General features: G+C 37.1%; 1 protein-coding gene across 1 annotated transcript in view; it reads right to left on the bottom strand.

The window, feature by feature from the left end:
- The window catches only part of Dync1i1 (dynein cytoplasmic 1 intermediate chain 1), a 294,624-nt gene that overhangs the window by 13,529 nt on the left and 263,941 nt on the right, over positions 1-17,154 (bottom strand). Inside the window, exons 14-15 of the mRNA XM_027952799.2 lie at positions 9,144-9,284; positions 4,586-4,711 (exon numbers count right to left, since the gene is read on the bottom strand). Coding sequence (XP_027808600.1) covers positions 4,586-4,711; positions 9,144-9,284 — 267 coding nt within the window. The remainder of the gene's footprint in view (positions 1-4,585; positions 4,712-9,143; positions 9,285-17,154) is intronic.

Here is a 17,154-nt window from a genome sequence, read left to right as displayed (position 1 = left end):
ATAATAAATTGCATCAGTAAATCTGGATTCAAGCCACAGTTCTCTGCCATCATCTAAGAAGTCATGGAGGATAATTGTACATAATAGAGAAGAACATGATCATGGGGGCGCTGTGCTGGGACTCCCTGCAGCAGCTGCAGCCTCAGCTGGGACAGGAGGTGAGGCAGACGGTTGTTAGTGACTGGTGACACCAGGGTTCCTCTCTGCAGTGCCCTTCTCATTGAGTGCCAGGTCTCACAGGAGGGCAAATCTACCTGCAGTTGAATGGAAATGTCTCCATTGGTAGTCACGGGAGTCTCTCCTATCAGGGAGCTCTTGATAATGCGTGGACAGGGAAAGTCTATCCCACCCCACTTCAACTGATGAAGAAGGCATTACAGAGATCCTCCTCCAAGTTATATTATACTTTCAGTTAAAATTATGATGTGATCAAAACAGGGTGGTGTGGGGAGGTCAATTAGAAATTCCAGTTTGGCTCTGGCTCTATCTTTATGCACCTGATTATGTTTCTAATACAGAATCACTGCCTTTTCTCATGCCCATTTTAAAATAGTTTTAAGAAATATGTACCAAGAAAATCTTGCAGCATGTACTGGTACCTCTAGAACCACATTTCTAGAGGTTCTCCTTTCTAATGATCTAGATCAGGGCTAACATTTCTCATTTCTGATTGCCCTTGTGATCAGTGTATTAAGAGTAATACTCTTGTGGACAGGACTAGCTACATAATCTGGGGGGCCCATGCAAAATGAAAACATGGAGCCTATTGTTGAACATTTTTAGTGATTGCAAGATAATGACAACAGAGCATCAAACCAAGTTCCATGCTCTTCTAAGTACCCAGCCCCATACAATTTCACAGGTCCCAGGCACCAGGCATGTGGAGCTGACTCCACTTGTGGAATCATACCTTGGCATGAGAGAGCTGCTTTCCTTTCTTCCCAGCCTACCACCGATCTCAGTCATGTCAACAATGAGAGAAGGAATGTGGGATGTCTTCCCCCAGGCAGACATTAATACGTTTAATATACTAAGATCCCAAGGAAAACAGATCAACAACTCGGACTCTAAAAACTACCATTTATTTTCTTACATCGATTGTACTATAAGGCTTATCTAAAAGTGTTTCATCTGGTTTCTGGAGGGTTCCACAAAGCAAGGCTTTCAATTCAAAGGCCATCAAGACCTTGGGGAAAAATTCAGTTTTAATGGGGACCAGGAAACTGACTTTGAATACTAATAAACTGACTTTGAATAACAATTTGGTCTTCAATATCATATTTTTTTCTCTTCCTCTGTATTTTTTCTTTTGAAATTGCTTCCTACTCAAACCCCTTCCCTCTCATCAGCCATACACCAGTCTTAAATTTGACCTGTAACTCTCAATGGGCCACCTTCTGTGAAGGCATTCCATTTGGCTTCCCACAGCTGAGGTGATTCCGAAGGCTGGGAAGGCACTGTTTTGAGGGTGCCCTTTTCTTCAAAGTACAGTTGTGCTCTGTCCGTTCTATGCTGGTGAACGATACAATAGTAATTACAATAATGGCAGCATTTGCCCATGAAGGGATCTAGCATCTTTCAGAAGTGGGCTTTGGCTAAGCCTTTGCTGCGGGGAAGTCGTCTTTCCCTTTGGTACATGGCACCTCCAGTCGTGGGCTTCAGAGATTTAGAATAGTTCAGAGAGGTGAGAAGAGAAATAGAAATGCCTTTCTTCCCTTTGAAGTAAATAGAAGATACTTTACAAAAGTACTTAGCAAGAAAACTATAGTTAAGATAAAATGATTTTGTTAAGTCTGAGTCTTTCTGAGCTATACATTGCTTTGTGTATGATCAAACAATACAGAAAGAATCGTTCAAGTGTATAAGCCTATCCTGATTTTTGGTCATTCAGAGAAGGGCTAGAGGATTGTAATATTACCTACGCTCAATAAAATCGTATATCCTTGTTTTTTTTTCCCCCCTGGTAGTGAATTTGTAGGGATAAACAACCCTACAAATTGTTTGGCCTATTATGTGTCACACAGATTTTTCTATAGCCTGTCTAGACTCCAGACAATAGGCAAGACTGGCCTATAGTTGCAGACATTTCTACAGTCTGTAATATCACTTAGAAAAGCAAGGGCAATAATACAAAAATGAAAACCAGCCTGACCTGCTGGTACGATAGTAGAAATATGAGTATAACAGCACTTTACAATTTAGAAATGATGATAGCACCCTAGAAAGAAGTTTTAGCAGCCACATATCAGCCCAGACAACTTTTGTAAAATCATATATCCTCCCATAATATGAGTTATATTCAAGAAATTTTGTCCATAAGCTATAAAGACACTTTACTGCAGAGAATTCTGCATGTTAGGCTGTTTTCTTATTGCATAGAGGTGGGGTGTGTTTGCATGTGTGTATATAAACAAAAGGCCTTTTAAAAAATAAGCCAGATTGTTAAACTATTCTGCTTTTTAATCCTCCTGAGGTACAACAAACTTGGATAAAACAATTAATGCTGCACATAATCTGAAGAGAGTCGAGGGATCTTATGTATATTCAGGGGAGATGGAGAAAAGAGTTTTTAGGTTTCATCTATTTTCTGCCATTTCGTCCTCTGAGCATGTCTCCACATTTATTTTTCTCCCACAACTACACTTGTTATAAATGAAGGAAACTCAGAGAAAAAAATAAATAAAAGAGACAATGGAAAGAAAGAAACTTTTTTTGTTTGTTTGTTTGTTTTTACATTTTCTGCTGTCCCTTTTTTATATTTTAGGAAATAACTCAAAACTCAGTATTTGTTTTATTGCTATTTAGTTTCACTTTGGTGAAGACCATGGAGAGGATGCATTAACTATAAAGAATACTCATTTTGATGAAAATATTGCTCTAACTCTATTGGCAACATTTCTGGCTCAAAGGGCTTTCTCTTCTCCAAAGACTTCAAAGTAAGTCAGTAGTTAACTGACCATTTACATCGTCACCAGTGTGGGCCGATACTAACAGAGTCTTTGTCACTGTGGCATGACTCAGCTTGTGGCATCAGTAGTAATCAAGGGGGAGGATCTAATGAAATAGAGTAAAACTAAGAGATTCATCCCAGAATAGAAAACTCCCATTTCTAAGGTTATTCAATTTCTGCCCCAGTTAAATTTCATAAAACCATCTAGATGGTTTCAACATAATCCACTGTGCCATATAGCAGTATATAGTATGTCATCAAAAGTTCCACTATAAGCCAGGCACTGTGGCACACATCTGTAATCCCAGCTTCTTGGGAGGCTGAGACAGGAGAATCGTGAGTTCAAAGCCAGCCTCAGCAACTACGAAGCACTAAGCAACTCAGTGTAGATCCTGTCTCTAAATAAAATATATTAAAAAAAGGGCTGGGGATGTGGCTCAGTGGTCAAGTGCCCCCGAGTTCAATCCCCAGTACCCCTCCACACACAAAAAAAAAGTTCCACTATAGAACAAACAGGCTAAGATTGTCACATTTATAGGTTACTACTTGATGAAACCATAAAGAACCTTTCTCAGTGTGATCAACTAAATGTGTGCACCAGGTATTCACAGAGTACCTTCCAGGCCTATGACATTATGCATACAAATGTGGTGTATTTTCCCTCTGAAATGAAAATGTTAGACTCAAATGATTCCAGAATAGCTTCTTCGCATGACACTCTTGTTTTGCTTGAAAATTCAGTATTTTCTTTGTCTTTAGGGAACAATTTCTTTAATCTCACAAGAAATGAAGGTATTTGTCAATACTTTCTCACAGAAATAAAAATAAACAGATAAATATAATTGATTAATGATATAGCCTTAAACAAAGATGGTATTCAAAGTCAAGGAGATTTTTTTTTTTTCTGAAATAAAAGGTGTAGTTTTTTGGGTTTAAAAAAAATTTTTTTAAATGTCGATGGACCTTTATTTTATTCATTTATTTATATGCACTGCTGAGAATCAAATCCAGTTCCTCACATGCTAGGCAAGTGCTCTATCACTGAGCCAGAACCCCAGCCCAAAGGTGTAGTTTTTTTCTTTTAACATATGTCATGATATTCAGAGTATTTTACATACTATATGATAAGACTTGCCACAGAGGTACATAGCTTATATAACTTTGAATGCCACAAAAATGGTACCATATCTGATACCTCATCCTTCTTAATTGATTATGCTTTAATTAAAGAAAAATAGTATACATTTTAATTAAGCATACCAACTAAAACTTGACTTTTCAAAGTAAACATAAAAGTCAAAGTTTGATGTTAACATGACCAATTTGGCAAACTTTTTGTTCTCATGAAATTGGTGAGGAGTTCCATGCTTCACAGGAAGCTGGGAATTCTACATCAGTCTAAAAGGAATACAGATCATTAACTAAAGTGTCCTTTGCATGGAAATGGAGGCCAAATTAGGCCCCAAGGAGGCCTTGCCAAACTCCCACTGAAGTCAGTGGAAATTTGCAAACGCACTCGAGAGGTTTCTTGTAGCCCAGAAGGGCTTGTCAATCATTTCCCCAGATCTTTAAAGTAGACTCACAAGTTAAAAAAAAAAAATCCCCCCAAACAAAAACCAAACAACAAACATGTACCTCTCCCACGTCGTAGATCCAAATACGGCCTTCTGAGTCCCCAACGGCAACTTCTTTGCCACCTTGAGCCCAGCGGACTCGGTTTAGGGCAGATGCCCCTTCAATGGCCACACTTGCTGTTGGAACCTGCCAAAGAGGTAATAACAGAAAAAAGAACCTCTGAATATTAATTTAAATACACGAATTTACAAAATGATACATTTAACTACATGAATCACTACTGGCTTCATGTGCAGGAAGAAACATACATCCCTTGTGCATGGGTAAAAAGAATTCATTGTTCTCAAATAATATGCTCCACTGAATTAAGGGACAAAGAGGAGAGATGCTTTAACAAAAGAGAAAAGGAGGGAGATCTTTTCCATAGTCGATGCGTAGTCAGTGACACAAATATTTTTTGAATTACGGCAGGTGTGTATCCCATATACAAATTCAACAACTAAACGTGATACTTCACCATTGGGCCATGAGCTGTGGTGAAAAGAGAGAGATTTCAGAATTTATCAAGAATAAGGATCCATAAGAGGCCAAAAGGTGGGGGTGTATGGTAGAGTAAAAGTCATGTTAATATGGATCTTCAGAGAAGAAATAAACATATGTATTGATACTCTAAATCTCATCAAGGAGGGGATAATCAGAAAAAAAAAGAATGAAGGTAGAAAGTTTCAAAGACTTAAAATTCTCTCCTCTCTTTCTTTTTTTTCCTTTCCTTCTCCCTGGAAGTACCAAAGTGTGGGAAATGATCCAAAACTTTGTTAATAACTGCAGGGTGATATCCTTTAAGAATATAGCCACCTACTTTGTAGAAAATGACTATGTCTCCTTTAATAAACTCTGGAAATCTGAAAACATTGCTAATAATAATAATAGTCATTATTAAAGAGAAGCTAAGCTGCTGAAATGAAACTTTTTTTTTTTTTTTAACAAGAAACTTAGTGTTTGAAAGAAGGATTTTTAGTGAGTGTATTCCTCTTCTGCAGTCAGTTGTATGAACTCTTGTCTTCAAGGTTGGGAGTCCATAACTGACACAGAGACCAGATCTCCTGAGCCTTCTACAAAGAATGTGGAATAGGAAAAGACAACATGCCACAAGAAAGAAAACTGTAAATGTTGAACACAAAGAAAAAAACTGTGAAAAGAAGGCCACTGAGATCATCTCCAGCCCCTCTTTGAGACCTGCATCTAATAACCACATTGCACTAAGATGGAAACGTGACATGTACTGTGACTTAGCACCTTCTGCATTCTGTTATTCAGGGAATTGAAACCATCTGTTTATATTAAATTATTGACCCAATACCTGTCTTTAAAATAGCAATAAAAACTCCATCACATGTAAGAATCTATGTTTAAACTTAAAGTTGAAATCAATAAAAATTCTTTGACCCGCTTAAATCATTGCATGTCAATTGTGAGCAAAAATGTAAAACAAAAGTCCCTGGCTCATTTATTTTTTAAAAATACACAATTTCTACAATAAAGCTACCTGCTGTGCAGGCTAGAGTCTGAATTTTTAACCAAACCTTGCAAAGGCTGAAACAACATGAATTTAGATGGACCATAATTCTGTCAATACACTTTATTATTGGTGTGCTGGCCGGAAAACAAATCCATGATTTTGCTATAGAATTTCAGAGTTAATTTTTAACGCTATAATTTAGAAGGATCATGCAGGTTTCTTATCTAATTCTATTTAGTATCAGATTTTATTTGAATAATCTCAAAAAGAGAGCCAAAATGATAATATGAACATAGAAGAAAATGAATCACTTAAAAGTCACTGACCTTTTGAGAAATTAAAAATAATTCCTAATACATGTTAAGACTTTTGTTAACTTCGAATATAAATAATATAGCAAACTGAAATGGCATTTTAAGCTTTTAAAATATTCTTTTCATACATACTGTAAATAGCAAAAAATAGCTATCACAGCCTATGATATGTGCTGAAATAATTTAAAATTGCATAAAGGAAGCGACAGAATATATCTGTGTGCATTTAATTGGTAATGACCTTCAAAATTTGATGAATTTATATTGAAAATAATCCATGTATTCACCCTGTCTTACTTCTATACTTCAGTTTTGCAAGTATTTTCATGTGTTTTTATGGCTCAATCATTTTACTTGCAAAGATAAGACAGGACATAAATTACCAAGCAGCAGAAATTAGTAATTCTGAGGTAGGTAAATGTGAACTATTCTTGCACAGAAGCAGTCTCCAATAACTTGGTCTCAAAGCATAATAATTTGAACAATAACCAATAGACTACTGCACTGGGAATTCAGGTTCATTTATTCTCCCACAAATTTATGTCCTAATTTGATATACATTTGAAAAATCTTGTTCAACTTGATAGAAGGCAAAAATGATTTCAGGGTTTTAAAAAAGCGTTAAGTTCATTACTGGATTTGAGTCAGACTCAATATATCTTTACATTATTGTGAAAGCAGAATTACTTTTACCACAAAACTAAATGGTTTGTATGACCAGTAATGATTTTTTTTTAAATGTTTAATCATAAAACTCTTATGTGCTGTCTCTTGAAACCTACAGAAAGGGCTGGGGATGTGGCTCAAACGGTAGCGCGCTCGCCTGGCATGCGTGCGGCCCGGGTTCGATTCTCAGCACCACATACAAACAAAGATGTTGTGTCAGCGAAATACTAAAAAATGAATGTTGAAATTCTTTCTCTCTCTACCTCTCTCTCACTCTCTCTTTAAAAAAAAGAAACCTACAGAAAGAAAAGGGAAAAAAATTATACTTGGTAATGTTCACATATTAATTTCCTTTTTCCTAAAAGACAGATTAAACAAAATAAAAAAGTTATATAGGAATTATGAAGGGGTCTGTATCCTGCATTTGGGCACCACCTAAACCTTACCTCAACTAAGCCTGATTTCTGATATAGTGGTCTCCTAACTCAATCTGGAAAGTGTTTGTTTTTTGGTTGCTTTAAGTGAGTTTCTTCTACCAAATAGAAGCAATATGATTTTAATCAACAGTGATGAAAGACTGGGAAACCATTACAATGTAAGGTAATAACATCTTTCTATTAAGAGTAATAATGTTATAAACATTTCAACATCCACAATGATGGGCATTTCACATGCTCATGCCTTTTGATTATTTTCAAAGATGTTTCATTACATAATTCTTCCTTGTCACATAGTTCTTTGAGGTAAACGGAAAAATATTTAAACATAAAGATTTTTAAAAATAAATTTGGCAGAAATTCTGTATTTATATATATATATGTATATATATATACATGTATATATATACATATATATAAATACAGAATATATATATAAATACAGAATATATATATAAATACAGAATATATATATATGTATATATATATATATATATATATATATATATATATATATACATATATATATATATACCCTTGAAGATACAATTAATTACTCAATAACAATACCTAAAGGATATTTCCCTGCGCTCTTCCAAAAAAAAAATGAGGAAGTGTGCTCCTCCTTCATATCCTCCAGCTGTAGCCCTTCCTAATTAAAAAGGCTGAGCTGCTTCCTGCTCAAAACACTTCAAAAGACCTTTCTCTTGTTCTCTACTTGACATATAGTTTGCAGCCCTTGCTGCTCATATCTGCCCATTTGTATTTATGGAGAGCTCCCCAGAATCAGAAGTCAGGAAATGATGCAGAGACCATTTTAGTTTATAAAGTTGAAGGATATTTAATATTATTATAAAAAAACTCCCACACCCAAATATCTGAGTAGCTGAATTAGCACCTCAATAATGTTGAGAGTTGGAAAAAAGGAACAATGCATATGGCATAAATTTTAATACAAAACTATACAGTGTGCTTTTAAAGCAATACATTTGCACTACCAACTGCTTTTTAAAAAATAGGCATTTTTCACTTGTGAAATATTCTCAATGTGACATGTTAAAATTCCACTTAAAAAAAATTCCTGTTGGAATATGCTAATCTGTTCAAAGTTGAACACCATTGTCAGATGCTGACTCTGAGTTCAACATCTTCGACAAGGCACATTTACCTTAGTGAAAATCAAATGGATGATAGATTTAAACAAAAAAGAAATAGTTAACAGTCATTTTTTTTGTGTGTGGGTTCAAAATAGAAATTGTACAAATAGCAAAAGCTGAACAAAATTAGCCCCCTTGAAGAGCCCAATCTGAAAATCAGCGTCCACAAAACCTAATTTTTCCAAGTGTTTGCCAATAAAGTTATTTTAACACTGCTCTAAAAAATGCCTGTGTATCCTTGACCATCGGGAAAGGCGTAAACACGTATAGTTTTGCCCTTTGCCAAAAAGGGTGGTTAATTGTCCAGGATCTGACAGAGTTCAGAGACGAAGTGAAATCAAGTGACTTTTGGCCAATGCATCTGCCAATTCCCTTCAGGGTAGTCAAGAACAGGGGGCCAGCAACCCTCCTGCAATTGGAGGGTCTGTCCAAAAAAGGCCGATTTAGAAGAAGAGGCAGAGACTGCGAGTGGCCTCCTGCGCACCCCTCCCAGCCCTCGGCCCGGGCGCCTGCGCCGCCGCTCACCTCGGTGTCATTGTTGAGGTTCCAGAGGTCCAAGCGCCCCATCCCGTCCACGCAGGCAAAGAGCGCGGGATGCACGGGGGACCACATGACATCGTACACATAGTCTGCATTGTCTTCAAAGGAGTAGAGCGGCTTGTTGTGCTGTAAAGCAGAGAGACCGTGAAGACTTTGTGGCGCTGCTGCTGCCTCGGGCTGTCTAGGGAGCCTAATTAAAAACTTTGCACATTCACAAAGTGTCATAAAACTTCCCGAGATGAAAGTCCTCGAGAAGGTGAACCGGAGCTTTAATGTGACTAGAACTGTCCAGTGGCATAAATAAATACCGAGGGGCGGAGGGGGGGGCGCTGAAGGGGCCGGGGGCTGGGACCGGCGGAGGGAGGCGGTTTCAGACACAGTTGTAAGAGACATTCCAGACAGGTGGACGGGGATGCCATTAGCTCGGAATTCTCGCCGGGCAACGCTTTGCGAGTCTTTCGGAGCCTGAACCCAGGAGTGGTCTGGTCGGCCGGGCTCAGACCTGCGGGGTAGCTCCGAAGCCTCGGCGCTCCCGGAGCCCGAGCCCCGTGCATCGAAGGCAACGCCTGCCACCTCGTGGTCGCGGCCTGCAGCTGCACCAGCTCCTGCGGCTTCCAGTCCAACTCCAGGCCAAATTCGTATTTTAACGGTTCTTTGGTGGCGGGGGATGGGGACAAATATTTTAAAAGGGGCTATATCTCTTCTAGGAGGTGAAAATTTCGCGGTCCCAAGACCTTAGCCTCTCTAGTTGGGAGTAGTTCGCCCAAATCAAGTGGACTGGTGAGGCTCCTTGTAGTACCCCTAAACTTCTATAGAGAAAATGAGCCATATTTTCTAGATCTGTCTTTCCAAGAACCCTAAAAGTGGTATTCTGAGGAGAAATGCGTTAACATACTCCCATTGCATACAAATGCCTCCACTCCAGAGGGATACAATAAATTAAAATGGCACTCTTGATTTCCAGTGAATATTGTCACATCAAAATAGCACAGAAGTCAGAGGCAAGTTTGAAAGTACACCAGAAATAAAACGTAATTGGACTTTATGAATTATTCATTCCATCTGGCTTGTCTTATTCTAATTTCTGCATAATGGCTTTACTAATCCCTGATCAATTAATGTAAAATGAAATTTAAATGATAATGAAAGCCCCAGAGATAAAAAGAAATTAAATATTCTTATATCCTCTGACAGAAATCTAAACAATGGGAGTTTTTTTTTTTCCCCCCCACTGTCGTCTTCATCCAGTCAGCTGTCTGTACTCTCTTCATGGGTTCTACTGGATGCCTATACAGGCCAGAGTAACAGGATCAGGAGAAGATAACATACAATGTAACAATCAAATCCTTTCTGCATTAGATGTTCAAAGAATGTTACCTGTAGGAAATCAGAGCAAAGTCCCAAAGTGCCCTGTTTGTTTGTGAGTATAAAGTACACCAAAATTCATGTGCTGAAATTTTGAGAAAAATCAGTGCAAAGATAATAAAAGTTCTTTAACCTAAATATAATGCAAAAACTTACTAAGATAGCAGTTACACATGATTTCATTTTCCATGATTTATATTGCTTTGACATTAAAAAAAACCACCACTGTGAAGCAAATAAAATTTCAACATATTGAAGCAACATAGATGTTAGATGAGGTATTGTGTGTGTGTGTGTGTGTGTGTGTGTGTGAGAGAGAGAGAGAGAGAGAGAGAGAGAGAGAGAGAGAGAGAGAAGAGTAGGATAGGGAGGGATGTTTTAATTCTAAAAGTGTCTTTTGGGGGGGTGTAATTTGAAAAAGAATGTGTGACACTGAAATATCAACAAAAATTAACTGGACCCAGGCCTTATACTTTTGTATTTTATAAATCTTTTATGCAAGATGTTTTATATACCATCTTTGCAATGGGATTCAAAGCCGAAATCATTTGCTTATTGGCTACTGACATAGTTTCTTTCTGCCTCTCACTCTTTGGACGAGGTGATTCTAACTCCTTTTCCCAGAAAATCTGAATATTCAATGATTGCTGAAAATAGTGTGATTGTACCATTTCTCCTTATTTATATATTTTTACAAAGCAGTGTGGAGAATCTGCTTCTTCAGTGATCGTTTGTGATTACTGAATTCTAATTCATAGTAGGAGATTATTGCCACTGCAAATTCTGGATTTTATGGCCAGTCAGCCACTATTTGTATTTTTCTTAAAGTCAAAGGATGGCAAAGATTTATACACATTTAAAAAAGAATACTCTCTCATTAACCCAGCCAATAGTACATCTGAGGATAGCCAGAAGTTTAGTTTCGGATACAAAAATGGACATAAGATAAACATATAACATCTGTCACCTTTATTTTGATCAAATAAAAGATCGTCATCTTTAAACGGTCATTTTCTAAGGAGCTGATATTATTTCGTGGGTTAATTACCTTATTAAATTATCTGTTAATCGCTAGTATTCTTTTGTTTTCTTTTGGTAGTTTCTTTTCTGAGACATTTAGTCAAAATTATGCTGCATCCTGGAGACTTCATTTTTTATTCTTTTTTTTTTTTTTGTGGTGCTGGGCAGATTTTACTTTTTAAACATCTGGAAATAACTGCCATTGTTCATGTTGCCAAAACCCAGTTTTCTCATGATAATAGTATTGATTAAAATGTTGTTATTATTCTGCTTTTCTCCAACTTCCTTATCACCCTTCACCCCCAAGATGAACCTTCTATTATAAAAGTCACTATGAAAATAATTCTAAATTAAAGTATGTTCCTGTTTGGGAGCAGGGAGAAGGGCCTATATTTTCCAAGGCTCTGTTTAGCCTTGATAAATTCACAGGCTGGGAATGTCTTAATCAAGATTGATTGAACTCATTATCAGTGTACCAAGTCGATTCACATTGACAAACCACTAGTTTTCAAGTCCAGCATATGCATAAACTACAGGCGTAGGCAAAAGTTATTTTACAATAGTACTATTTTGAATAGTAATTGTACTTTTTGCACAATTAAGAGATTTTATCATTCTGTTTTATTTGTGCTCAAAGGATATTCAGATTGAAAATCTATCTCAAATACTTAATGTAACAAATTTATGGTAAACACATATATCATGAAATTCTAACATTTCCATAACAGAACTACAAAGTGTCAGATCCTAAAGATTGGGTTTGTGAATTTGCAAAACATAAATTTCTCATTCATACTTATTACCATTTCTTAGTACGTGAGTATTATTTTAGAATATTCCAAATTTTGAAAAGGTGGAAAGTATGGGCACAAATCTGACCAATGATTTCAAGGAGAAATCCTATAATATCATTTGTATACCTAAGCCACAGAAGTATCATGATTTTAAATATTTACTCTACAAAACACTAAAGACCATTTAGTTAACTAAATATTGTTCCACAGCATGTTACTGTAGAAAGCGTTTTTCAAAACAATCAAATTTCACCACACAAAACCCCCTTCACCTGGGAGTTTCCTTTGCTAAGTGAAGTGTCAAAGAAAAAAGGAAAACCTCACCACTCGCCATGGGTTGCACATATGGCACTTGCCAATGAAATAAAGTCATGACACCCTGTGTTTCATTCAAGTCTCCAGGGCTGTGCCAATAATGCTACAGTATCTAGACACAGCCCAGCTTGATTTTAATTCCCTGACTTTCAAACAAAGAGGAGAAGCAGGCTACCAGTCACCTCCCGAACAGACGAGGGGCAGGGAAGGGTGTGCGCTGTGTGCCCAACTCTGTGCACACATTGTCTAATTTAATCCGCATAAAATCCCTGTAAGGTAGATGGTATTTACAGAAAAGAAAATTATAGTTCAGGAAAGTTAGTAACTTTCCCAAGGTCACGGAGGTTTTTAAGCGGTGGAGTCAGATTTGGTTCTCAGGTTTTCTCTTGGCTAAGCACATCTTTTACTCACTGGAACCAAAAGCTCCTTCTACAGGGTCTTCAGTCCTCGCAGAAAAACCAGGAGATCTTTTACCTCGACTCCCCATTCAACTCAACCAATATTTACTAAGTACACACTATGTAACTCGGAGAAGCAGTTGAAAAAACACTGCAGTCAGAATGTTTATTTCCTGTTATTAATGATCCTGAGGATGTTACCCACACGTTTGCAGGAGTCTGTAGCACCTTGTGAGAGAAACAGAGATCTTTTTCACCTAAAAGCTAGAAATGGGATGGGAGTGGCCCTTCAGCCTGCAGAGATCAACAGCAGGCAGAGCCTTGGAGAGTAGAAAAAAATGAGCTAGAAGGCAAAGACCTGTCCCCAGTTCACTGAATAGCTGAGTGACTTTGGATGAGGGGCTATGATTTACATTCTCTGAAAGATGAGGTTAACAAAGTCTGCATCAGACAGAAAGGGAATGGGAAACTCTGGAAAAACTAGAGCCCTTGGGAAATTTCACTTAACATCCTTGGATCCTGGCTTTCATATCTGTAAGATGGAAAGCCGGAACTACTAACCCCGTTAGCCTTATGATTCTGTGACTGTGCTATTATGTGCTTTATCACTCATAGCAATGAGAGAATGGAATCAAGTATGTGAAAGTTTTTTCCCCCCTAAATGCCCTTCACAGGCACAGATTATAATGAAATCTATCTTCCTCGATGCTTTTTAGAATTCATATTATGATTCCACAAAACATTGTAGTAACTTCAGGGATTTTTAACTTTGTGTTTCATTCAAATAATACAGAAATGCATCAGCATATGGCACATTATAAATAATGTGGAATTATGAACACAATAACAGACCTCCTCCTCCTTGATGGATTGGAGAAGGAATAAGGAATGCTAAATTTACTTTCGGCAGGTAGTGAAATCTGTTTTAAAAATGAAACTTTACAACATCCATTAATGTTTGACAATAAAGACTTGATCTTGAGAACTGAGCTTTGATTTTATAAGTATACTTGTGAAAATGAATAGACCTGCATATTTTCCCAATCAGTTAACTCTAAAATGATTTCTGAAGAGGCGACTCTATTTCTAACGTCGCAAATGTGCCAAAGTCACAGTTAGAGAACGTAATGTTATTTTCCTCTTCTCAGGCACCTCTAGGCATCACTTTAGGACTTAGTGTTTGGGAGGCTGGTGAACAGGAAGATTTATGTAAAAATACTTCCTAACACCCTCAAACGTTGTGGTTCTTGAGATTGTATTTGTTTCTAAATAATTGGCTTTCAAAGCAGACTTAGTGGAAATATTTATCCAAACCATGAACGTTCCTTTGAGGGGAAGGATAGGGTGGTAGAGGGTACTATGTGGGGGGGACAGAGAAGAAAATTAATAAGTTCTAAATTTGATTTCTGAACTATAAGGAAAACCAATCGAATCTTACCTTGAAAACTACATCCTGTTGGGAAAAAAACATGACCAAAACAATAAACAATGAGTAATATGAAAATGGCCTTCAAATATTGTCATGTGGGTTCCTGTGAAGTAATTAAAATAAACAGCTGGCCAGTTCTTCCAGGAAACATTAAAATGTGAGACCACAATATCACTTTTTAAAAAAACCACCAAAGGACCCCAAAACTTCAGGCTCACAACAAAAATGGATACTTCTATCATGAAAAGAAAGTGGATAAACAAATAAGTCAATCCAAACTCACAAACCCAACCAAAAACCCAACTCTCTTGGCCCAAGAGAGAGAGGTGTTGCAAATTTGGTACTATCAATGGAAAACTTTATTGCAACTTAAGTTGAGATGCTAATGCACCAACTAGCCTATATTTATCTTAAATTCAGTGGGTTATTACTCAAACAATACATATGATTCTCACATGACTTCTATCACAGTCACAAGTTCGAAATTAGACATCCACTCCTTGGTGAGTCTATTTTCCAAAGAATGGGAAGAGTGGGTCTATTTGTTGCTCATGTATATCAATGGAAAATCTGAGGATTTTATTTTGATAAATTAGTTAATTTAAAACCATTTGAAATGGTTTTAAAATATGGAAATCTAGGAATTTGGCATTTCTCTTTCTCTAAATGTGGAAGTTTTACTGAATAAGATCTGAAGCCACATGAAAGGTATTCTTTGTTATACTGCCTTCCTCTACAGCTTATTTGCATGGAAGAATCCTACTAATCCAGGAGGCGCCGCCAATAAAGAGGCTAATTATCCATATAAAGGAATGTATACATATTCACAGGTTTTGACTAGTATTTGAGTGTTTAAAGCCACGGGAAAAATCTACAAGCTTTGCTTAATTCATAAAAGGAATATTTCTCACTCTGGCATGCATTTTTATGAATATTAGCTCCACCTAAAGGTTTTCCTTTAAAACTGGAATTTTAAGAGCCAGTGGTGATGCGCTTTCCAAATGCCTCTTGCATTCATCTCAACCACTGGGGCTTTCTGGTTCCATTCAGCTTCTTGCTTGTTTGAGTTGAGGCAGGCCATAGAGTTGGTCCTTATGTTTCCCAAACCTGGGTCAGCTGTGTTGGGTGTGTCCTGCAATAGAGAGGGCTATTCTCTTGACTGATGATCTCCTTCTGGATTGCTGTTCTCTCTTGGAAAGATCACAGGCAATAGAAGGAGGCAAGCAGGTTCAAAAGGACCCCTCTTGGGCTGCACCTGCCCCAAATCTGTTCCTACCATAACTATAAAGTTTCATATCCAACATCCTATCAGACAAAGAAGCATCCCATATGTCCATAATGGTCAGGGACTATTGGGAGGCTGGAAGGAAGAGATGGATGTTGATAAAAAGGAAAAGGGAATGTGGAGAGGTGATAATGGATTGGACTAGAAGCAGCCAGTCATGTGATTGTATTCATGCTTTGAAGCCTTAAATAGTTAGAAAGACTAGCCAGTCAAGTGGTATTTCTAGGTCCAAGTTTTGTTTGCTTATTACTTATTTAATATCAAATTATGCAACTGCATTTTACTAGGGGGAGGCAAATAGCAAAACATTTCCACTTGAATATTTTTAAATATTTAAACTGCCAATTCTTGAGTTTTTCTCTGTCCTCCTCTTCCTCCTCCTCCTCCTCCACCTTCTCCTCCTCCTTCTGACAGGCTGTCCTCAACCTTGAGATCCTCCTGCCTCAATCTCCTAACTAGAATTATAAGTGCATGCCACTGTACCCAGGCAATCTTTTAATTACTAAACTGAAATCTTCACTCTAGCATATATTTACAAACTATCTCACAGAAATAAAATGTTAAAACTGGTGGCTGGGGTTGTGGCTCAGTGGTAGAGCACTTGCCTAGCATGTGTGAACCACTGGATTCAATTCTCAGCACCACATATAAATAAATAAATAAAAGAAAGGTCTTTCAACAACTAAAAAAAAAATTAAAAATATTAAAACTGTACATATCAGTAATTTTTAAAGAAATTTTAAAAATATCAAATTATAAATCTGGATCCATAGATTCTACTTTTATCCCCCATTCATACTTATTTCTAAAATACCAATTTCTAAAATTAATATTTCTCAGTGCCAAGAACTAATCTTACATTAATGATGTCATTATAAAAATAAATATAACATTTAGAAAAAAATGTGTGTGCGTGTGTTTGTGCACGCACACATGAAGTCAAGGCAAGTTTTTGGTAGCTTGGCATTCTTGTGTCTACTGGCATTAAAAGCAACATATCTTTATAATATGTACAATATTAGTACAGCTGATACTGTATTTATTTTAATGGTGGTGAGAACCAGCATGGAGAATCCCAAATAGCAGGAGTTGGAATATTTTGTTCAAATGAAGAATATGTCTGATATACTTTCTGCTTTTCAATAGATTTGCTTACCATGTTCTGTTTCACCTAAGCCAAACTGAATTTAATTTCTATTCAAGAAGTAAACATGAACTAAATAGGAGGTGAGGTGACTTAGGGCATTGGAAGTGACCATTGGGAAGTAGTAATCTAGAATCATTTCATGTCCTAGACAATTTGCAAAATTAAATGGTCACAGAAGGTTGGTCAAGATGGACCCACATTGGTTTGATCCACAGCTACTTTGGGGTAAAGATCAATTTTAAT

This window comes from Marmota flaviventris, chromosome 1, assembly GCF_047511675.1.
Source record: "Marmota flaviventris isolate mMarFla1 chromosome 1, mMarFla1.hap1, whole genome shotgun sequence".
Classification (NCBI taxonomy): Eukaryota; Metazoa; Chordata; class Mammalia; order Rodentia; family Sciuridae; genus Marmota; species Marmota flaviventris.
This window is presented reverse-complemented; position numbering and strand designations above follow the sequence as displayed.